Source organism: Rana temporaria, chromosome 2, assembly GCF_905171775.1.
Source record: "Rana temporaria chromosome 2, aRanTem1.1, whole genome shotgun sequence".
NCBI classification, from domain to species: Eukaryota; Metazoa; Chordata; class Amphibia; order Anura; family Ranidae; genus Rana; species Rana temporaria.
In genome coordinates, this window is record NC_053490.1 from 494,137,933 (window position 1) to 494,161,509 (window position 23,577).

The 23,577-nt window shown below is 42.6% G+C and overlaps 1 protein-coding gene across 4 annotated transcripts in view; it reads right to left on the reverse strand.

The window, feature by feature from the left end:
• Positions 1-21,265: 21,265 nt before the first annotated feature.
• The window catches only part of LOC120927870 (amyloid beta precursor protein), a 344,594-nt gene continuing 342,282 nt past the window's right edge, over positions 21,266-23,577 (reverse strand). For all 4 annotated transcript variants that reach the window (XM_040338835.1, XM_040338837.1, XM_040338833.1 and 1 more), the window contains one exon: positions 21,266-22,477. In XM_040338835.1, the coding sequence (XP_040194769.1) occupies positions 22,376-22,477 (102 nt within the window). In that variant the 3' untranslated portion in view covers positions 21,266-22,375. The remainder of the gene's footprint in view (positions 22,478-23,577) is intronic.

A 23,577-nucleotide genomic window follows, 5' to 3' on the forward strand; every position in this document is an offset into this window, starting at 1 on the left:
AGGCACGACGGACCATCAGTCAGCTTCATCGGTTATCCTATGACAACGGTCCTTCAGACCGTTCTCATCGGATGGACTGATCGTGTGTACGAGGCTTTACAGGACAGTCCCAGACCCCTTCCAAAGCTCTTCTTAACCATCCGGTGACTGGATACCTAACTGCTTACAACGTCTGATATCTTTTAATATCTTGGCGGCTACGATGATTCTTGCCAGGTCTTGGAAGCCTCCTACTGTGTCCTTGGCACAGGCTAAGAGAAAAGTCACTTGGATTATGTTACACAAAAACATTGTTAGCATCTTAAATGACACAGTTAAAATTTTTTAACAGACCTGGGAACCTTGGGCTAGCTATGTGCATGTGACTTTAGCACATTATTATTTTATTACTTTTTGCATATTTAATGTTTTTCTTTGTGGCTCTGAGGACTGAGTGCTTCCGCTGTTCTTAGTCCGAACTTGTTCTTTCTCCATTTGCTTTCACTGTCTTTCTTCTTCTTCCTTTGACTGCCCTAGCTCATGGTGTTTGTAAATGTTGCTTGATATGTATAGATACAGAAGAGTGGGCTCCTATATTATCCCACCAGTCCATCGGGAGGAGGTTATCTTTCCCTGATCAAACGGTTGCTGAATTCACTGTTCAGGGCCATATGCCTTGGGAACTGCCCTTCCCTTCATCCCATTTGTTGTGCTTATTTGTTCTTGATGTTTATTGTACTTGGGTCTTTTGTTTGTAAATCAACCAATAAACATTTTAAAATAAAATATCCTATTGAGCTCAGTCTCATTGAGGCTATACAGGTTATGTCCTGATGAAGTTTGTAGGTCTAAACCACCGAAACACGTTGGATGTTTTATTCTATTCTAACAAAAAATAATTAAAATCCTTTCTGCCCCCTATAAGCATTGGTGTGGTGCTTTCATCTTACGTTTCTGTTGCTGTCTGTGTCCCCACGGGGGAGAATTCCCTTTGCTGCCTGACTTGGTGACATTGGGGCAAGAATTAAGAGGGGGGATGGGCCAGGACTAGAAGGCACAGAGAGCAGTAAAAATCTCTAAATTTGTTTTTCTTGCTCTACCGTTCTGATGAGACTTCCTATCACTACCTGTCTTGTAATACACTGTCACTGGGGCAGAATGGGGGTGAGTAAACCCCAACAATTTATAAAAAAAACAAAATTTGGATGGAGTTGTGCTTTAAAGAGCATTATGGTGCATGCACAGATTTACTGCAAGGCTCAGTTGAGCCCTGATTCCTGCAGCACATATGTACATGCTCATAATCTGGAAATAGGGGGCAGGGGGATACAAACGCCATTCTCACCTAGGTAAGAAAAAGGAAAGTGCTGAATCTTTTGGATTAAAAAATGTATTGCAAGAGGGGGAGGGGGTAGTAGCCAGAGCAACATGAGGCTTAGTTTAGGGTGATGGTCCACTCCAAGGCCTGCAAAGATATTGGAGAACAGTAAGTCGGCACATCCTGGGGGCGGTTTCTCTCGTTAAACCAGTTTTTGACCACTATCTCTTCTCAAGCCCAAGCTCAGTGATCAACTACCCTTGCCATGAGAATGCACACAAGTGCACACTCCTAGGGCCATATCCTCAAAAGGGATACGCCGGCGTAAGCCGTCGTATCCCTGGTTCTAACTTTGGAACTGATCCACAGAATCAGTTTTCCAAAGTTAGGCAGAAGATCCGACATGTGTAAGGGACTTACACTGTCAGATCTTAGGATGCAGTACCGCATCCGCCGCTGGGGGCATTTCGAGTCGAAATGCCGCTTCGGGTATGCAAATTAGCACTTAGGGCGATCCACAAAGCTTTTCAGCTTCGTTTTTTCGCCGTAAGTTTTAGTTTGCAAGTGTAAAATTAGGGCTGCTTTTACAAAGTGTAAAGTTAGTAACACCATGTAAAAGCACATTCAAGCGACGGCATTTGGTATGCATTCCTGAGGGAGAACTCCACGGCAATTTGTAAAATCAAAACTGGCATGGGTTCCCCCCCAGGAGCATACCAGGCCCTTAGGTCTGGTATGGGTTGTAAGGAGACCCCCCCTACACCGAAAAATCGACGTAGGGAGTCCCCCTACAATCCATACCAGACCCGTATCCAAAGCACGCTACCCGGCCGGCCAGGAATGGGAGTGGGGACGAGCGAGCGCCCCCCCCTCCTGAGCGGTACCAGGCCGCATGCCCTCAACATGGGGGGGTTGGGTGCTCTGGGGCAGGGGGGCGCACTGCGGGCCCCCCCACCCCAGAGCACCCTGTCCCCATGTTGATGAGGACAGGACCTCTTCCCGACAACCCTGGCCGTTGGTTGTCGGGGTCTGCGGGCGGGGGCTTATCGGAATCTGGGAGTCCCCTCAAATAAGGGGGCCCCCAGATACCGGCCCTCCACCCTAAGTGAATGGATATGGGGTACATCGTACCCCTACCCATTCACCTGAAGGCAAAGTGATAGTTATTAAACACACAACACAAGGGTTTTTAAAATCATTTATTAGTCTGCTCCGGAGGCTCCCCCTGTCTTCTTTAGCTCTAATACCAGGGGGGGCTTCTTCTTCCGCTCTCCGGGGGTCTTCTCCGCTCTCCGGGGGTCTTCTATCTTCGCCGCTCTCCGCTGTTGACTCGGCGCACCCCGGTTCTTCTCCAGCTGTCCGGTGCCTTCTCCTTCAGCGCTGGCTGCCTGCTATCTTCGTGTGTTAGCTCAATTACTAGCAGGCAGCCAGCACGGTCTTCTGTGACGTCATCTTCTTCTCTTCTCTTCTTCTCCCTTCTTCCGATGTTGACCCGACGCCTCTTCTCGCTGCAATGATGGAAGCGCGCCTTGCATCCGATTTATATAGGCCTCACCGTCCCATCATGCTCCGGTAGGTACCCACGTGGGTAGGCAGTGTAACTTAAATGGGATTTTTTAAGTTGCGCCAGGTTTTTGTGGATATGCCCCCTAGTTCTCAGACCCCGGTGCTAAATTGACATATTAGTCATAGATTTATAGACAAATTACTTGACGCTGCTAACTAAAAGACTTGACAATCTAGTCTTCCATTTCAAGTCCTATGTTCTCCTACGTCCTGTGTTTTCTGTTCTATGTCTGAAACTTTATAGCCTCCAGAAAATGCACTCCTAATATATAGGATCATAGGACAGGCCCTGTACAAACATGAAACACAGTGCCACCAGCTGTATAAATATGGAATTGCAGGGATTGCAAATGCTGTGAGCTTCACTTGCAAGAATTTTCCACCATTTTCAGTTCTACCATGCTTTCCGGTTTTAACATATTTGTAAATAGTCATCATGATTTAAACCAGTGGTCTCCAAACAGTGTCTCTTTGCATGCTTTTATCAAGTCTGAAGGGCAGTAAACTGACCCTTTGTATAAAAAGTTTGAAGACGCCTGATTAAAGCTAAAATCAGTGCAAATATTACAAAAAGTATATAGCAAACCGTGATCACACCGTGAACTTGGTAAGGAAACAAATGAACCCTGATGGGTTAATCACAGTCCACAAAAAAGTCCATAGTCCATAGTCCATCCTTTTTTATTGACTTTTTTATGGACTTTTATATGGACTTTTTTGTGGACTGTGATTAACCCATCAGGGTTCATTTGTTTCCTTACCAATAGCTAGATTCAGGTAGGGGCGCGCAACGTTAGGCAGGCGTAGCGTATGGCATTTACACTACGCCGCCGTAAGTTAGTTAGGCAAGTGCTGTATTCACAAAGCACTTGCCTCCTAAGTTACGGCGGGCTGTTTTATGTATATTAACTGTGACCCGACGTGATTGACGTTTTTTACGAACGGCGTATGCGCTGTCCGTGGAATTTCCCAGTGTGCATTGCTCCAAAGTACGCCGCAAGGACGTCATTGGTTTCGACGTGAACGTAAATGACGTCCAGCCCCATTCACGGACGAATTACGCAAACGACGTAAAAAATTCAAAATTTGACGCGGGAACGACGGCCATACTTAACATTGACTAGGCCTCCTAGGGGGCAGCTTTATCTTTAGGCGGCGTATCTCTTACAGAAACGGTGTATCCTTACTGCGACGGGCACACGTACGTTCGTGAATAGGCGTATCTAATCATTTACATATTTTGCGCCAAACTCAATGGAAGCGCCACCTAGCGGCCAGCCTAAATATTGCACCCTAAGATACGACGGCGCAAGCCATCGTATCTTAGATAGGTTTAAATGTATCTCAGTTTGAGAATACACTTAAACTTAGGACGGCGCAGATTCAGAGTTAGGTCGGCGTGTCTACTGATACGCCGGCCTAATGCCTCGTACACACCATCACTTTATGTGATGAAAAAAAATGACGTTTTTAAAAACGTCACTTTAATTGACTGTGTGTGGGGGAAAGAAAACGTTGTTTTATGTCTTGTAAAAAACGACCAAAAAAAATTGAAGCATGCTTCAATTTTATGTGTCGTTTTTCAAAAGTGCACTTTTTACTTCACAGAAATTGACCGTGTGTAGCAAAAAACGTTGTTTTCTAAGACGTTTTTTCATCCACGCATGCCCAGAAGCTACTTATGAAGCAAGCTTCAATGGTAAAACGTGGTGGAACGTAACCTCACTTTGCTAGAACATTGTGAGAAAAACGATGGTGTGTAGGCAACTTCGTCTTTGAAAATTGAATTTTTAAAAACTTCATTTTTTACTTCACAGAAAGTGTCGTTTTTTTTCATCACATAAAGTGATGGTGTGTATGCGGCATAACTCTTTCTGAATCTAGCCTCAAGTTCATGGTGTGATCACCGTTTGCTATATACTTTTTGTAATATTTGTGCTGATTTCAGTGCATCATATATTAGCGCAGCTTCTTTTTTTTATATTGTGTTTGATGTTGTATAACATTTTTTAGTTGCAGCTTTTTTAGTAGTTAAATTAGAGTAAGCGCAGTATTTTTTTTCCATCCCTAATTAAAGCTGTCTATGGATGGGTTGAATTGCAGCTGGTTCAGCAGGGACTGGCTGAATTTAAGTCCATCTATGGCCGTTCCCGGTGGACAGAAGTCCATCTAACAATTGACTTTTAATAAAGGGGATGTTGGAAAAATGTTGTTTGATCAGCAGCTGCAGCGCTTATCAGTGTATTCTGACAGCAGAGGAATCCCGCTGTCAGAATAAAATAACACAGCGGGGAGGATTTCTCCATCCAACTAACTTCTGTGGATGGAGGAATTTGTTGTTGTTGTTTTTTTTTTTCAATCAGCGTAGTGACTGATGGGAAAAAATATTGATCTATGGAGTTCCTAACCTTATCTTATTAATCCCACATATTTAAAAAAGTGAAATGGCAGTATCTATTCTGCTTACTAGAAGCTCTGCTTAATAGAGGAGAAGCTGCTATTTAAATTGCCTGCAGTTCATGTACCTTGATCTCTGCTTTACCGGAGTCTTGTGCCAGCTTAATTCACTGTTTTTTACGGCCTCCATTAATAGAGAGCCTTGTACAGAAACAGCTTGTGGAGGGAGATGTAAAACGGCCCATCATAAAAAGCTGTGTCTCAGTCATGCTACTTTGCACATAAACTGCTGTGACTGGGGACAGGAGAGAGTTTAGGCTGAGATAAATCAGCAATGGGAGAGAAAATAGAAGTCAGACTTATACAGAGAGAATTCTGGGTCAGTGATGGCTGCTGGTAGGAGTAAGCACCCTACAAATGGCCGTCAAGAGGGTCTACCTTGAGTCCCTCAAGCCTGCCAAGCTCACTATTTACTGGGCTAGAAGAGTATACTGAACCGAATAGCTCAATACAAATGAGCGGTAAGCATAGTTGGTCAAAACAAGTATAAGATGACTGATTTTATGGCATTACATGTTTACCATGGGCTAGATTCAGCAATGATTTACGCCGGCGTATCCATAGATACGCCGCGTAAATTCAAAGCTGCGCCGGCGTATCTTCTTTCTGTATTCATAAAGCAAGATACGCCGACATTAGCCTAAGATCCGGCTGGCGTAAGTCTCTTACGCCGTCGTATCTTAGGGTGCATATTAACGCTGGCCGCTAGGTGGCGCTTCCGTAGTTTTCGGCGTAGAGTATGCAAATTACCTAGTTACGCCGATTCACAAACGTGCGTGCGCCCGGCGGAAGTTTTTTACGTCGTTTGCGAAAGGCTTTTTCGCCGTAACGTTGCTCCTGCTTCTATAAGGCGCACGCAATGTTAAGTATGGACGTTGTTCCCGCTTCGATTTTCGAATTTTTTACATCATTTGCGTAAGTCGTTCGCGAATAGGGCTGGACGTAATTTACGTTCACGTCGAAACCAATACGTCGTTGCGGCGTAAATTGGGAGCAATGCACACTGGGATATGTACACGGACGGCGCATGCGCCGTTCGTAAAAAACGTCAATCACGTCAGGTCATCACACATTAACATAAAACACGCCCCCCTTCCACATTTGAATTAGGCGGGCTTATGCCGGCCCCATTTACGCTACCCTGCCGCAACTTATGGAGCAAGTGCTTTGTAAATATTGCACTTGCTCCTGTAAGTTGCGGCGGCGTAGCGTAAATAACATACGCTACGCCCGCACAATTGTACGTCCCCCTACCTGAATCTAGCCCTTTGTGTGTAGAGTGTATATATAGCGGTGGGTTCACTTTAAGCATTATTAAATTCACTGCTCCAGAAAAAACAAACGTTTTTAAAACTTTTTCTTCCATTGATACATGTTCCCTGGGGCAAGACCCGGGTTCTCAACCCCGCTTTACGACAATAACTTGCATTTTAGCCTTTAAAATGAGCACTTTTGAATTCGAACGTTCGAGTCCCATAGGGCCAGATCCACAGCCAGCCGCCGTAACTTATCTTTTCCCATTTAAGTTACACTGCCGGAAAATTTCTACCTAAGTGCCCGATCCACAAAGCACTTACCTAGAAATTTTCGGGTGTGTAACTTAAATTCCGCCGGCGCAAGGCATTCCTATTCAAATGGGGGCGAGTCCCATTTAAATTAGGCGCGCTCCCACGCCGGACGTACTGCGCATGCTCGTGATGTCATTTTCCCGACGTGCATAGCGCGAAATTACGTTACGCCGAGCTTCATGAATCGCGCCGGGTCAAAAAAGTTGCGTCGGAAAAAAAAAAAGATACGGCGGAAAAAAATAAATAAAAATAACAGCGTCGCGGGTAAGAAGGGTCTACTTTTACAAGGTGTAAACAGTTTACACTTTGTAAAAGCAGCCCCAATTTTACACATGCAACTTAATACTTACGGAGAAAAAACGAAGCGTAAAAGCTTTGTGGATCTCCGTAAGTGCTAATTTGCATACCCGACGCTGGATTTCGACTCAAAATGCCCCCAGCGGCGGATGCGGTACTGCATCCTAAGATCCGGCAGTATAAGTCCCTTACACATGTCGGATCTTCTCCCTATCTTTTGGAAACTGATTCTGTGGATCAGTTCCAAAGATAGAAACAGGGAGACGACGGCGTATCCCTTTTGAGGATCTGGCCCATAGACTTTAATGGGGTTCTAAAAGTTTGTGCGAACGTTCGGTCCGTTTGAAGGTTCTGGTGCGAACCAAACGCGGGGGTGTTCGGCTCATCCCTAATTAGGGAAAGATGGCTCCAAGAGGAAACTCACTGCAGTAAAAGTATCAAAACAATTTTCTTTATACTCGTGTTACAAAAGTATCAAAAAGATTCAAACCTAAGACACCAAAAAACATTTGTGACAACGTTGTTACAAATGTTTTTTATCCTGGTGTGGTGAAGGCTTTAATCTTTTTGATACTTTTGTAACACGAGTATAAATAAAATAGTTTTGATACTTTTACTGCAGTGAGTTTCCTCTTGGAGCCATCTTTCCCTAACTCTGGTCCTCATAAGACCTTAGTTACAATTTTCACATTGGCTCTAGAAACCTCACCCCTTATTTGGAGTCAGTAATGCATCAATTTTGTTATATTTGTTAAGTGTTGTTTATTTCCTTTTTTATATACTTTTCTGCATTAATTTTGTCCAACTATATATATATATATATATATATATATATATATATATATATATATATATATATATATATATATATATATATATATATATATAGTCCAGGGCTGCTGCACTTAAAATTTATTTAGAAAATATTACAAACGCAAGCCCCCCAACAATTATAAAAGAACAATTTCCATTACTGCTACAGTTTTGCCTAAAGATTCTAACTCACTTCTTCAGGCAGGAACATGTTCATGGACTGACCATCTTTTCTATATATGGCTGTGGGAAAGCCTGACTGCATTGCACTAGAACACAACATGTCAAAAACGTGCCCCCCCCCCCACCCAGGCCATTTCAAGTAGCCCTCTCACATCCCTTGCAGCTGCGGCACTCTCCTCGTCGTCCCACCATGTCTCAGCATTCAGCAGCAGAGTGGAGGATAGAACTCCCCCTCCAGATCCTGCACTTTCCCATGCAACCAAGGTGAGGCTTGCCTCTGCCCCCTGTCACGGCAGTCAGCAGCAGAGAGGACCGAACTCCTCCTACAGATCCTGTGCCTCTCTGTGCAGTCGCAGCACCCCATCATCTCCCCCCCCCCCCCCCAGTCCGAGTATTCAGCAGCTGACTCCAGCCTTCCCCTGATCCTCCTCCAAACCCAGCATTTTTGCTTCCCAGCTCTGCCCCCGGCTTCTTCCTGGCAGCAGCACAGGGTAAGGGAGGATGGGGGATTCCTGACAGCTGATGTAAGGGGGGGGGGGGGGCGCTCTGGACATCTAGTCTTACAGATACAACTAGCCCTTTGAGGGCAACCATCATTTTGTTGTGGCCCCTAATGAAATGGAGTTTGACACCCCTGCACTAGAAGAATCACAGAAGCTATTCACCACACCTGTTCTTTTTTTTAATATATATTATACATACATACATATACACACACTATGGCCCGGATTCACAAACAGCGGCGCACATTTATGCCGCCGTAGCGTATCTCCTTTACGCTATGCCAACGCAGCGCAGAGAGGCAAGCACTGGATTCACAAAGCCAGTGCTGCCAAAACTGTGCTGGGTTTCCTAGGTGTAAGCCGGCGTATGTGGAAGTGGGCGTGAGCCATGCAAATGAGGCATGACCCCATGCAAATGATGGGCCGAGCGCCAGACAGATACGTATAACGAACGGCGCATGCGCCGTCCCGTGGACGCATCCCAGTGCGCATGCTCAGAATCACGTCGGAACTACTCCCTAAGATACGCCGGATCACTGCCTACGGCGTGAACGTAGCCTACGCCCAGTCATATTCACGTCCTACGTAAAGTACGTCGGCTTGTGTTCCCTGGTGCAGCCCTTTGCATGGATGCTGCTCCTTTATGGGGCATAACTTTACGCCGGACGTAAGACTTTACGCGCACTGCGTCGGGCGCACGTACGTTCGTGAATCGGCGTATCTCCCTCATTTGCATATGTGAATAGAAAATCAATGGGAGCGCCAAATGCATCCAGCGTAAATATGCGGTCACTCTACGCCGGCGTAGACAAGTTACGTCGGTCGGATGAAGCCTGTTTTTAGGCGTATCTTAGTTTGTGGGCACGGCCCATAGATACGACGGGGCATATTTGCACTTACGCGGCATATCTGGAGATACGTTGGCGTAAGTGCTTTGTGAATCCGGGCCATTATATATATATATATATATATATATATATATATATATATATATATATATATATATATATATATTTATTTTTTTAACTCATTATCTCAACTTTTCATTCATACTGGTTCCTCTAACAAAGGCAATAATGTGGGGGTTATACAAGAGGCTTAGTGAAGTAGAACACCATTAATATCTAAATAGCACATTTTTATAGCGGTCGTCCATACATCAAAAAAGGGATAATTGAGGGGTATGCAGGGACAGAGGAATTTAGTTCCAAAAACGAGACCGTTGGGAGCCATGCTACCGCTTTATATTTACAAGCTTTCGCCTCGTTTTTCTCGTCCAAAACAATTACATTGGATAATTATTTTGAAATGCAGTCCAAATGCAATTTGAGCCTCACAATAAAACTCATGCAGTGCATTATCACAGTGCTAACCAGAAAATAAATATAATGGGGCGTGCAATGCATTTAATGTACAAAAGAACATAAGCCTATTAATTCATAACAGAAATGGGACAAAATGAGACACGCTGTAACACCCGCCATGCAGTGAGGCCACGGCTGCCGCATACAGCCCTGTCAATGAAAGTCGCTGCCGAGCGCATCAAGGTAGGTCATTATGGGAAGCGGAATATTTCATTAAATACAGCAGCTTGAGATTTCTTCATGCTGTGGTGAATGAAGCGATTGGCTGATGGGTCAGCATTTAATTGTACTTGGTACTTGCGTGTTCTGTACCTGAAGGCACACCACTAATTTAACATCAGGTATATAGTGCTGCTAAAGTGAACCTGTCATGAGAGATCTAATGGAGCCGCCATGCTAACCCTCTGGGATGTATTACTTTGAATCACTGACCCCTGAAGGTTTAAATCAGACACAGCTTTCTTTTGTAATATTAACCACTTGCCAACCACCGCACGACTATTTACATCGACAACATGGCACGGGCAGGCAGATTGGCGTACAGGTACGGCCCTTTAAATCTGGCACCCATCGGGCGTGCGCACGCGCCCACAACGTGCCTCGCGAGTGCGGCCGCGGGTCCCGGGAACTCGATGTTCCCAGGAGTCCCGCGATTGCGGTCGACAAGGGCAGAACAGGGGAATGCCTTTGTAAACAAGGCATTCCCCTATTCTGCCTAGTGACACTGTCACTGATGACTGTTCCCCCCGATCGGGAATGGTCATCAGTGACGTGTCACATGTAGCCACGCCCCCTGACAGTAAGAATCACTTCCTAGGGAACACTTAAGCCCTGCAGCGCCACCTAGTAATTAACCCCCTTCACTACCACCGCCCGCCAGCCGGAAGTGACAACATCATTACATCACAGAGCTTCCACGATCCCCGTCCCAGTAGCCGGCCAGCGTTGTACACATTCAGTGCAGACAGGACCTAGATCTCCACCATCAGCCCGTGATGTACACACTCCACCAGGACTAATGCGGATGAAACACGTTTAACCCTTGACATGCCCGATTCTCTTTACTCATATGTGAGTGTTTTTAATCCCTTTATTTTAAATATGCTGCACTTGGAGGGCGCCATTCTCTTTCTTCTTGTTTGTTCTCAGAGCCTCTTCTAGCTTTCTGGACTGGCAGCCATCTACTAACTCTCTTTTATACCTCCGTACATGGACTATATACCATATATGGATTTTAACCCCTTCCCTGCCCATCCACTTTCCATTTATATATTTTATTGTTCTTTTTAGACAGCTATACCCAGAGTGCGCCATATCAACCCACTGTTTTCATTTTTACAGTAATCAGTGCATTTGTATAGCACCGATCGCTGTAAAAATGACAATGGTCCCAAAATGGTGTCAAAAGTGTCCGACATAATGTCGCAGTCACGATAAAGATCGCCGCCATAACTAGTAAAAAAAAATATTAATAAAAATGCCATAAAACAGTCCCCTATTTTATAGAAGCTCTAACTTTTGCGAAAACCAATCAATAAACGCTTATTACGATTTTTTTTTTTACCAAAAATATGTAGAAGAATACGTATCAGCCTAATCTGTGGTAAAAAAAAAAAAAAATTATATATTTTTTGGGGATATTTATTATAGCAAAAAGTTAAAAATATTGTTTTTTTTTTCAAAATTTTCGCTCTTTTTTTTGTTTATAGCGCAAAAAAAAAAAAAAATCACAGAGGTGATCAAATACCACCAAAATAAAGCTCTATTTGTGGGAAAAAAAGGACATCAATTTTGTTTGGGAGCCACGTCTCACGACCGCGCAATTGTCAGTTAGCGACGCAGTGCCGAATCGCAAAATGTGGCCTGGTCTTTGACCACCAAAATGGTCCGGGGCTGAAGTGGTTAAAGGAGACTATACTTAGAAGTGGACTAAGTTGGGAGGGGTTGGGATATAATAAATAAAGAGATGTACATGGGAATATTATAGGAATGTAAACATTTTGTATAATGCATGTTAATTGAATTGCAATGGATGCCGAATAGGCATATCTATGTATGAAATAAGAAAAGGAAAATTAAAATAAAGTGGATTTAAAAAAAATAAAAAAATAAGTGGACTAAGTCCTGTCCACTCCCTCTTACATTAATGGGGACTTTTTTTTTTTTAAGCAATAATTGTATTACTTGTTCATGCTTACCTTCCTGCAACCTCACCTAGGCAAGGATGGTGTATGCAATGCGATCTTCTGTATGTACAGGTGTGCTGCAGAGTTTAAAGGCCTCCTCAGTAATTTCAAAGTCACTGACCCAGAACAAGTATGTAGATTAGGAGTTCAAGCAAGGGAGCACAGCAGGAATCCAACATACCCCATGTTAGGGTTCAGATTTGTTTTGGAGATTGAAAAGGTTAAATGTTTGGATGGAGATATATATATACACATATATAGGGGTCTGTCTTGTGTGTCTGTCCTCTGTCTACCAGGAAGTTTCTGAAGTGATTTGCAAACTACAGCCATGAATGGAACTTCCTTTCATTTTAATATGGGGAATTACTAACCGCAAGCCGTATCAAAGACAACTAGAGCAGAGGAGCAGGGACACCTTGCTGACAAGCATAGAGAACCGGGCTGGGGTGTAAGCCACAGGCTCTTTTGATCTCCCTAAAAAAAGATCAAACTATTTGGTTAGCGGCAGTAATATCTCAGGTGGAGGAACCTTTGTCTTTCAATTTATCACTATTTCTTGGGTGTTTTGTTGTTTGAAGTCACGGATGTCAAGTGAACTGTGGATTTCATATATGAATTAACCCTTGGAGTCATGGGCGTCCGCTCCATAGGGCAATTGACCCCCCCCCCCCCTGGAAAATCGAAAAGGTGTTGAAGCGTGAAGAGCGCTGCGGTAAAAGGCAGGTTAGAACAGGGAGAGAGAGGCGACCTGCTGGCCGTGGCATTGCAGGGAGGGGGGTGGGGGGGGGGGGGTGTGAAGGATATGCTTCAGTGTAATTCTTCCTGCTAGTAATTGTGTGTGTGTTAGAGGTAACAGGTGATTTCAGGTGTGACTCATTCCTCTGTTGAAATGTTAACGTCCCTTCCTCAGCCAGCTCCCTATTTGAAAGGGTAATTGATCTATTGAAAGGTAAAGTGACGAGCGCAATGAATATGACTAAGTAATCAAAGTGTTAATCAGTGAACATTGATAATAAACTAAAATTGAAACAAAGTGCTAAAAAACATTAAAAACATCAATAATGAATAAAAACGTTCAGCCAGCAAGTGGCCAGTGAAAAAAAAAAAAAAAAAAAAAGTATGCACAAAAATAGCTGCAAAAGTCAGCAGGCAAACATAAATATGAAGCCTAAATCAGTCCTGGAATAATAGGCTAACAATACAGCCTTTATACGTGCATAAAAGTGTAGGAAGTTCCATAAAGACAAAAATAAATATAAACTTCTCCAATAGTGATAAACAAATGTTTAAGATCTTCTCATGTGGATCTTCAAATAATGTGGGCTCACAATGCGCTTACCTTCCCAAGGTAGTAATCAAGCCTTGATTAAATGGATATCCACAAGGGGTGTTGTTGAATCTGCAACTAGCTGTGGATGTTCAGGGCGTCCTGTATAATCCAATGTTTGTAGGCTCCAGATTTCTATTTGGCAGCGGTGGTGCTCAGCATGGGGAAATAAAAAAGGTAGCTTCCCATAGTGTAGTAAACCAAGGCTAATTTATTGGTAAAAACGCTAACAAGTGCATTTTAAAAGATCAAAGAAAACGAAACTAAGAAACAGCTGATGACAGCTTACTGATGTATTGCTTCAAAAATCAGTCCGTCCCTTACATGTTACACCACGTCACGTGGCTTCATCAGAGGTGACGGATTGGTTGTTGGACTTGTCATTTATAAGAGCCAGCAGGAAATAGCTCGATCGCCATTTTGTCAGAGAAAGTGTCTCTTTACTGGCAGCGGCCATTTTAACGGTGGGTAAGGATCAGCTTAAACATGTCTATGAGTCCAGAGCGCTGTGTATTCCCGGCGGCCATTTTAGTGTAGCCCCAGATCAAAAAGCCATTGATTGAATTATACGCCTGGTGATACACAGCATTGTGAATAATCTGGGACTGATATTAACCGAATATGGCGATGGAGCTATCTGCTGTATAATCCGCATAAATGTTAGGATGAGTAGCTAAATGGATATTAAATATTAAAGCAATATATCTTGATATAAAATAATCAGAGTTAATATGCTCTAAGTATATGAATCCAACGTGATAAATTATATAATAACAATTCATAACTGCATAATCAGGAAATGTACATAACATAATAAAATGCATAGGGATGATATAATGATTTAAAAAATATATAATATATTTATAAAATGCTAGTAAATAGCAAATGAATAAAGCATTGCAATCGCAATGAATAAGATAATAATTAAAAATTACTTAAGAAACAATTAAGATCAAATTCTACATTCATTCCATCAGGTACCATAGTCTGTAAGCTATGTATCCATCTAGATTCTTTCTGGCTGATGGATCTTACCAAGTGTGCCCCTCTCCATGGTTTTTTGTATTTTTCTATACCCCAAAAGGTGAGATGTGTGGGGTCTTTATTGTGGAAAAGTGCAAAGTGCTTACTGACAGTATGTTTCGGAAAACCATTAAAAATATTTTGGATATGTTCTTTTATCCTAACCATGAGTGGTCTTTTGGTTCGGCCTACGTACTGTAAATTACAAGTACACTGTAGTACATAGACAACTCCTTCTGTATGGCAAGTGATGAAGTCATTAATAATAAATTTTTGACCAGTTTTGGTGCAAATGAAGTCTTCTCTTTTCTTTTGTGGTTTTTTAGAGTGTCTACATGCATAGCAGTATTTGCATGGTACAAAACCTTTACTTTTGAAAAAGGTGTACCCACTTATTGGTGGAGGTACTACTACATTTTTGACAATTAGGTCTCTCAACGTCGGAGCTCTTTTATACACTATATTTGGTCTATCCGGTAATATTGTTTGCAGGTTTCGGTCACTTCTCAGAATGTGCCAGTGTTTCTTTATCAATTTTTCAACTTCTCGGTGTTGTATGTTGTAATCTAAAACAATGAATGGAGCCTCATTTTTGTATTTTTTCATTTTTGGTCCTTGTAATAGGGTGTTTCTATCCATTTTTGATACCGTCTCAATCTGTTTTTGAATAAAATTGTCTGTGTATCCCTTTTCCTTAAATCTGGTTCCAATAAAGAAAGCTTGTTTTTCATAGTCTTCTTGGTATGTGCAGTTTCTCTTTAGTCTTGTTAGTTGTCCCTTATGTATATTGAAAAGCCATGATTTATGATGGCAGCTTTTTACGGATAGGTAGCTATTAGTGTCAATATTTTTGAAATGTGTTTTTGTCACCAATGTGTTGTCTACAATCGAGATGTCCAAATCTAGAAAGTTGACCATAGTATCACTGATGTTCCACGTAAGTGTGATATTTTTATCATTTTGGTTCAATTTAGACAAAAACTTTTCTAGTGCTGGCTGGGTACCATTCCACACTATGAGTATATCATCAATATACCTTTTGTATAATGTTAGTTCCATTGGTATATCTGCGTATATTGAACCTTCCTCCCATTGTGCCATAAAGGCATTGGCTACACTAGGAGCAAATTTGGCTCCCATCGCAATACCTGTTATCTGCCTATAATACGTCTGGTCATGCCAGAAGTAATTGTGTTTCAAGCAGAAATCTATGCATTTTATCAAGAACTTTCTTTGTTTACATATTAAAGTGGTGAATTCTCTCAGGAGCCATTTCGTGGCACTGATTGCCTGATGGTGTTGTACTATGGTATAAAGTGAAGAGACGTCTGCCGTGGCTATAAACGTCCTGCCTTTCAACACTGGAGTATCCTCTAATAGTTGTAATACATGCTTGGTGTCTTTTAAATATGCATTAGTTTGTTGTACTGCGGGTTGTATGAATCCATCAAGGTATTCTCCCATTCTTGCTGTCAATGATTCAATACCATTGACTATGGGTCTTCCCGGAGGGTTTATTTTGTCCTTATGTATTTTAGGAACCGTATATATAATGGGGATTCTGCATGTTTCTGGAATCAGATATTGGGATTCTTTTTTGTTTAGTATTTCTTTCTTAATGCCTAAATGGATTAGTTTTTCTAATTCCTTCTTATATTGATTTGTCGGATTACTTAATAATTTGGTATATGTATCCTTGTCTTGTAGTTGTCTATTGATTTCCATCTGGTATTGTGTCTTCGATTGTACAACTACCCCACCGCCTTTGTCGGCAGGTCTGATTACGATGTCAGATCTTTTTGTTAAGGATTGAATACCATTCTTTATATGGATAGGGTTGGAGGCTTTTTTCACTTCCAATGTATCTAAATCCTGCAACACTAGTTTTTTGAATACATTGATGAAATGATTATCATGTACTTGTGGGTTGAATACCGAATTATTACGTAGATTACTGTGTTGTACTGTATTTACCGGATTAGGTTTCTTAGTGTATTTATGGGGTTGCTCATCATATACTTTTTGATGTTTATTTTGCGGATATATTTTTGGATTCCTATAAAAGTTTCAAATTTATTGAGACTTCTCGCTGGGGCATGTTTGAGACCATTGTCTAATACTGCTATTTCATCTGTAGAGAGGGGGAGTCCACTGATATTGAAGATGCCATCACCTATTATTCGCTTTTTCTTTTGGCTTCTCTTTCCCGCTCTGCATCCCCTCGTCTTTCGGGTGGTGTTCTTGGTCTGTATTCCGGTGTTCGTTGTTTGGGGGTCCTGGGTGGTTCCTGTTGTCTCCTTCTGGGGGATTGGTAATAATCTCTGTAATCCCTTCTGGGAGTGTGGTCTCTCCTCTCTCTGTCTAAAAAAGGTCTTTGTGTTGGTTGGTCATAATGGTTTTGATAATAGTAAGGTTGTGGTTCCTGATGGTGTCTGATAGGTTCAAATCTGTTATAGAGCGGTATGGGACTTCTTTCAGGTCTTCTATATTGATCATAGTGTTGGTATTGTCCTCTGTTGTCTCCATAATCTCTTTCTGAATTTCTTCTATTATGATAAGGTTTCTTATAGAATTTCTTGAACGGTTTCTTCTTAAAATTCCTTGGTGTCTGGTATCCCTGTGTACCATTTCCTCTGGAATTCTGTTGGGGTCTTTGTTGGCCCATATAGTGTCCTTGGTTCGGTAAAAGAGTGGTTTGGGGTGGTTCCTGAATTCTAACCTCTCGTTCTGGGGTAGAGTAAGTGGATGGGGGCTGGGGTTGATCTATTGTGTGTGTGTGAAGGAGACCTGTGTTTACTGTGATTAGATAAGGGGCTCATGTTAATTATTCTGATTGCTTCATTGTGGTAATTACCTCTTCTATATGCGAGCCAAGCTGTCTAGATAACGTATTCTGTTACAACTAGTAATTACCTTCACTGATGTCATTATCTAAAGAAATGTGTCTTCAGAGTCGGCGCCGAAGTGTCTGCCTATAATCTGTATGAGAGCCCCCACTGTGTGTGAAAAGGGGGTGGAGATTTCATTGTTCTGTGATTGAGGATTTAGCTTGTAAACTGCATATATACCAGCAGAATGCTGCCATTAAAAGTGTCTTGTTCCAGCAGTAAGCTCTGACTCATGTGTGGCTTATTGGGCGATTCCAGGAATATTCCTCCTCGTGGAATATTGGGCGACTTTCTTTATGGGAAGAATACCGTCTAATACCGTCACAGGGTGGTCTGGTGCGTGGTGACACCACTGCACCTGACCAACCATCCCCTTCTCTTGCGGCCGCGGGCTGTCTGAGCGGTCTTGAGCCGGATGTCACACAGGCACTGCGAGCAGAGTGAAGCCGCCTCCCCCTCCAGTGTTTATGTGTACACAGGGGGCGGTAGGGTGACCATGTGTCCCGGATTGCCCGGGACAGTCCCGCATTTTGTAGGTCTGTCCCGGGCACATTCATTCCAGGACAATACAGTGTCCCTGAATGAAACTGACACGGCAACCCCCCCACGGCCAATCTGATACCCCCAAAAAAGGCTGCCACATAACCACTTTACTCACTGACAGTACCTGTTCTGGCCGGGAATGCCTGGAGGAGCACAATCCCACCCCCTGAATGTGATTGGAGAAATAATAAATCACGCCTCGTGTCTCCAATCACTGTGCTGTGATTCGTTAAAGCACAAGCTGATTTTTGGGAAAGGAGGGTGTCCCTGAATGGTAGTTTGGAATTGTGGTCACCCTAGGGGGAGGGCACCTGCTGTGCCTGAGCTGCGCTGATCTGAGGTACTGAATGGGATGGAGGAAGGGGTCCATCTGTGCTGAAGTGGGGGTTTGTGCTGGATAGGGGGTCCATCTGTGCTGAAGTGGGGGGGGGGTCTGTACATTCTCCAGGCTATATTTACTGTATATGGGCATGGAGTGAAGCTGAATTATCTCAAGAGCTATTTCACACAGCCAGCTGGCCACGTTATTGGTAAAGCGCCTCTAAAAAGCGGCGTTTCCATCGTTTTAGCTGCGCTATTCGGCCGCTAGCGGGGCACTTTTAACCACCGCTAGCGTTTGAAGAAAGGGTTAAATTCGACTGCGCATCGCCGCTGCCGAAACGCCCCCCCCTTGAAAAAAAATCAGCGGACGCCCATGCTTGGAGTATTGTTTGATGGCAGGAACTTTCTTGCCTTAATATTGTAGACTTTTACAGGGCACATGGCCCTAACAAATATATGATTCGTATTTTTAAGATCATTTGAGTTCACCATATTCATTTGTGATTTATATTATTTTGAAGTATAATAGGTTTATGTTTATCAGTATTATTTTGAGCAGATTGGGAGCCTGAATAGCCCCTATTGATGCTGTCACCAGTATCATACACTCATCTTGTTAATGCATGACACATGTTTATATTTGTAATTTATTTAACTTCTCACAGCGCAGCTTAATTTTTTAGAAATATATATATATATATATATATATACATACACACACACACACATACATACATACATACATACAGGGCTCAAAATTTCAAGTCCTGAGCTACTAGCCAAGCCTCGAGGGTTACTTGCCACCAGTGCCCCACTCAATCCCTACCCTGCCCAACCCTAAATACGCCCTCATAAGTTATCTCATGAAATGACACGTAAATGTTTTATGCAAAAATAAGTTACAAAAATAAATATTAACAACTTTCAATGCAGCCTCACCTGTGCTCAATAATGCAGCCTCACCTGTGCCCACCTTTGCAGCCACACTGTTCCCGTTGCAGCCACACTGTGCCCAATGCAGCCTTGCCTGCGCAGAGAATTGCATGGCTGGAGGAAGAGGAGAGCTGCGGGATAGCACGCTGTTACCGGCGCTTACATTATAATTGTCGCCGCTCTGCTTGACACAGCCCCGCCTCCCCCTGACTGCTGTGATAAATAGAACGCATCCCAGCATTGGACCGGCGTTCTGTCTATCACAGGCGCAGGTCAGGGGCTGTGTCGAGCAGAGTGGAGACAATTATAATGCAATTGCCGGTAACAGCGTGCTATCCCGTGGCTCTCCTCTTTCTCCCCGGGGCGATCGCTGGGAGAATGGCTCCCGATCAACCTTGCCGGCGGTGCTTTCCCCCCCTCTCCCAGGCAGGCAGCCCAGCTAGCAAGCCCTCATTTTCCACTCGCAAAATGCAAGTGGAAAATTTGAGGGCTGTGTATATATATATGCGCATTTGTATACACACACACTATATTGTCAGAAGTATTGGGACACTTTTATACACACATGAACTTTAATGGCATCCCAGTCTTAGTCCGTAGGGTTCAATATTGAGTTGGCCCACACTTTCCAGCTATAACAGCTTCCACTCCTCTGGGAAGACCGTCCACATGGTTTAGGATTGTATCTATGGGAATGTTTGACAATTGTTCCAGAAGCACATTTGTGAGGTCAGGCACTGATGTTGGACAAGAAAGGCCTGGCTCACAGTCTCCACTCTAATCCCAAAGGTGTTCTGTTGGGTTGAGGTCAGGTCTCAGTGAAGGCCAGTGAGGTTCCTCCATCCCAAACTCGCTCATCCATGTCTTTATGGACCTTGCTTTGTGCACTGATGTGCAGTCATATTTGAACAGGAAGGGGCCATCCCAAAACTGTTTCCACAAAGTTGGGAGCATGAAATTGTCCAAAATGTCTTGGTATGCTGATGCCTTAAGAGTTCCCTTAACTGGAACTAAGGGTGCCAAGCCCAACCCCTGAAAAACAACCCAACACCATAATCCCCCCTTCACCAAATTATTTGGACCAGTGCACAAAGCAAGGTCCATAAAGACATTTATGAGCGAGTTTAGGGTGGAGGAACGTGTCTGGCCTGCACAGAGTCCTAACCTCAACCCGATAGAACAATTTTGATATTAGAGTGGAGAGAAATAATTTCCATTAGCCCAGGTTCACACTGGGCTGCGGGAATGAAGCCGCGCGAGTTCAGCTAAACTTGCACGATTTCACTCCTGCCTGTCAGTGCTGATTTCAGCCACGATTACAGAGACATCTGTGAAGTTTCTGCACAGATGTCAATATAAATCGCGTCCGAAATCGCAAAAAGTAGTAGAGAAACTACTTTTTGAAATTCATACGGCGTCACACCGATTAGGACGGTGCCATTGCCGGCAGTTGCCGCCGATTTGACATGCAAGTTGACGTGTCAAATCGCATTTCAAAACGCAACGGTGTGAACCAGGGCTTAAAGTGTAAAAGAAATCCAGATTTTTCTGCAATTTTCAGTCTGTAGCTGGCCCGCTAGTCAATCTTCCAGGCTAATGGCCAGCATTATTCAACTCACTTCCTCTGAGCCCATGCTGTCAATAATCTCGCCCCCCCCCCCCCCCCCCCAGGTGGGGGTCATCATGCAGTCTGGGCTCAGACTATTACAGTATGATGTTCTATGAGAACTGTTCAGTAAGGACCACCTTCCACTTCCACAGGAGAAAGGTGTTTTGACATTATTGAACGGGCCTTTTGGGGGCAAGAAGTTACATATGTACATTTTTTTTGTGTGCAAGGGGTAGGGGGTTAAAAAACCTAGACTTCTGCTTTATTTCTGCCCTTGGGTTTTCAATACATTATTAATCAGATTTAAAACACCTAAAAATATATATAAATGTTTTTGTTTCTTTTTAACAATCATTGTTATGAAATAAAAACACAACGCTCATTACATCCGATTTTTTTTTAAATTTATTTATGTAACACAGTGTAGAAAGCTATTAGTTCATAAGCAATGATTCTGTACAATCATCCAGCAGAAAGTTGTCATTTTGTAAGGAATCTCTGCTAATTTTTATTTTATTTTTGTTTTCCAGCAGGGCACTTTATTTCTCCTTTAAAAAAAGTGCTTAGAATTATCAGAGACACAACAAACAACCCCGTAAAAGCCAGGCGATCGCGAAACACATTGTGTCCCCGGGACCATCCAGCACTGATGGGGTTAAAGCTCCAAAGGTACATGGAAAAGAAAAAAATATTTATATATATACTTTTTTTTTTTGTTCAATTTTATTTTAAATTCTGTTTTTGCAACTCCTAAAGTGTGCACATAAAACAGGCACAAAAAAACAAATGTGTAATCTTCATGATTTTCTACACCACTAAACACAGCAGTACAATCTGTACAATAACACAGTAGAGGAAAAAAAAATTGAGCATGGTATTAAAAAAAAGAATAATAAAAAATAAATTTAGATTTACTTTTGAAAATGCATAGCGGAGGTGAAAAAAATTAATTAGGCAATTAAAAAAAATAAAAATAAAGAAATGAAAAAAAGCAGCAAAAACCTCACGTACACAGAAGAATGCACCCCCAATCGTTTGTAAAGCAATTTTTAACCAGGACTGATTTTTTTTTTTTTTTTTTGTCACAATTCACAAGAATAATATACAACCGGTTTTTAGGATCTACATGATAAATAATCAGGAGAGGCAGCTACTCATGCACTAGATTAAAGACAGCTATTCTCTTTACAGTACACAAAAACATTCATCGAATTATGTTATGTAAAGACAGAGAGATGTTAAGAGAATACATTACAGATTTTAGTTTATTAGTTCAAGCATCTACTTTTGTTACAGCACAGCTGTCAAAAGGCGGAAATGAGTAAATAATAAAACAGTGTTTTTTTTTCCCTTTTTTGAATTTTTTTATTATTCTCTCAACATGAACTTTTTTTTTTGAATTTTCTGTTTCTATATTTATATATGTATAGAGTGGAACACCGATGGGCAGTGAAGCAATCAATCTGCTGTCCGAGACCAGAGGCTGCTGTGGTGTTCTCAGTTCTGCATCTGTTCAAAGAACTTGTAGGTTGGGTTTTCATAGCCGTTTTGCTGCATTTTGGTCAGGTGGCGCTCCTCGGGGGTCACGGCAGCATCAACCTGTTAAAAGAACAGAGCAGAAGGTTAACTTCATTTTGTGGAGGTCCTGGAGAAAAACGTTATAAATAAAAACGAGATGTATTTTATTTTTTAACTCATACTTACCTAGGTGGATGCAGCATTGGAGCAATGCTGCATCCTTCCCATGCCAGCTCTGTAGTGAGAACTGAGTGATCAAACACTACTGATCGCTTGGTTCTCAGTGCTCTGTGAGCTGGTGACTGTCAGTCACCGCTCTCTGCTCTGCCCTCCACACACTCACTGGAGCGCTGGGCTGTGAAGGGGGCAGGAGCGGCTAGCTCAGGCTCTCAGTGGCTCACTGAGAGCCTGAGCCAGGTGATGGTCCAATCTCTTGGGTGGATCCCAACCATACAGTCCAGATCTTTCCCCAGCCAGGCTTACAACTGCACTCCTGTGATCCACAGGAGAAGTACAGCCAAACAAGCTTCATCTGTACTTCTCATTTAGGTGTCAGTTTAATAAACCATGATAAGCCGAGGTCATGATGATCACCGCTCATCTCAGAGCATTGCCGGTTTAATAAGCTGAGATAACATGTTCTCCGCTTCTCATCACAGCACATGACCGTTCTGTCACATAACAGACAGTTTATTAAAGTGGGATCTGAAGATCTCACAGCTCTTCCACTGAAATATCTCCCTTCCAGATTCACCAGATCAGAGGTGCAGCATTTGGGAGAGAAGCTGGTGTGATTAGAGGAAGAAGGCTTATTTCTTCCTAATATCAGCACCAGTGGGTTAAAAATGAATATTAACAACATTATATACACACAATATTCTGTGTGTATATATGTATATATATATATATATATATATATATATATATATATATATATACACACACAGAATAGAGTGTGTGTATACAGTATATAATGTTGTTAATATTCATTTTTAACCCACTGGTTCTGATATTAGGAGAAAATAAGCCTTCTTCCCCTAATCACACCAGCTTCTCTCCCAGATTCTGCATATTATATACCGTATTTATCAGCGTATACCGCGCACTTTTTTGCCCTGAAATTCAGGGCAAAATCGTGGGTGAATGAATGACTTGTATAGCGCTACTAATGCGAACTGAAT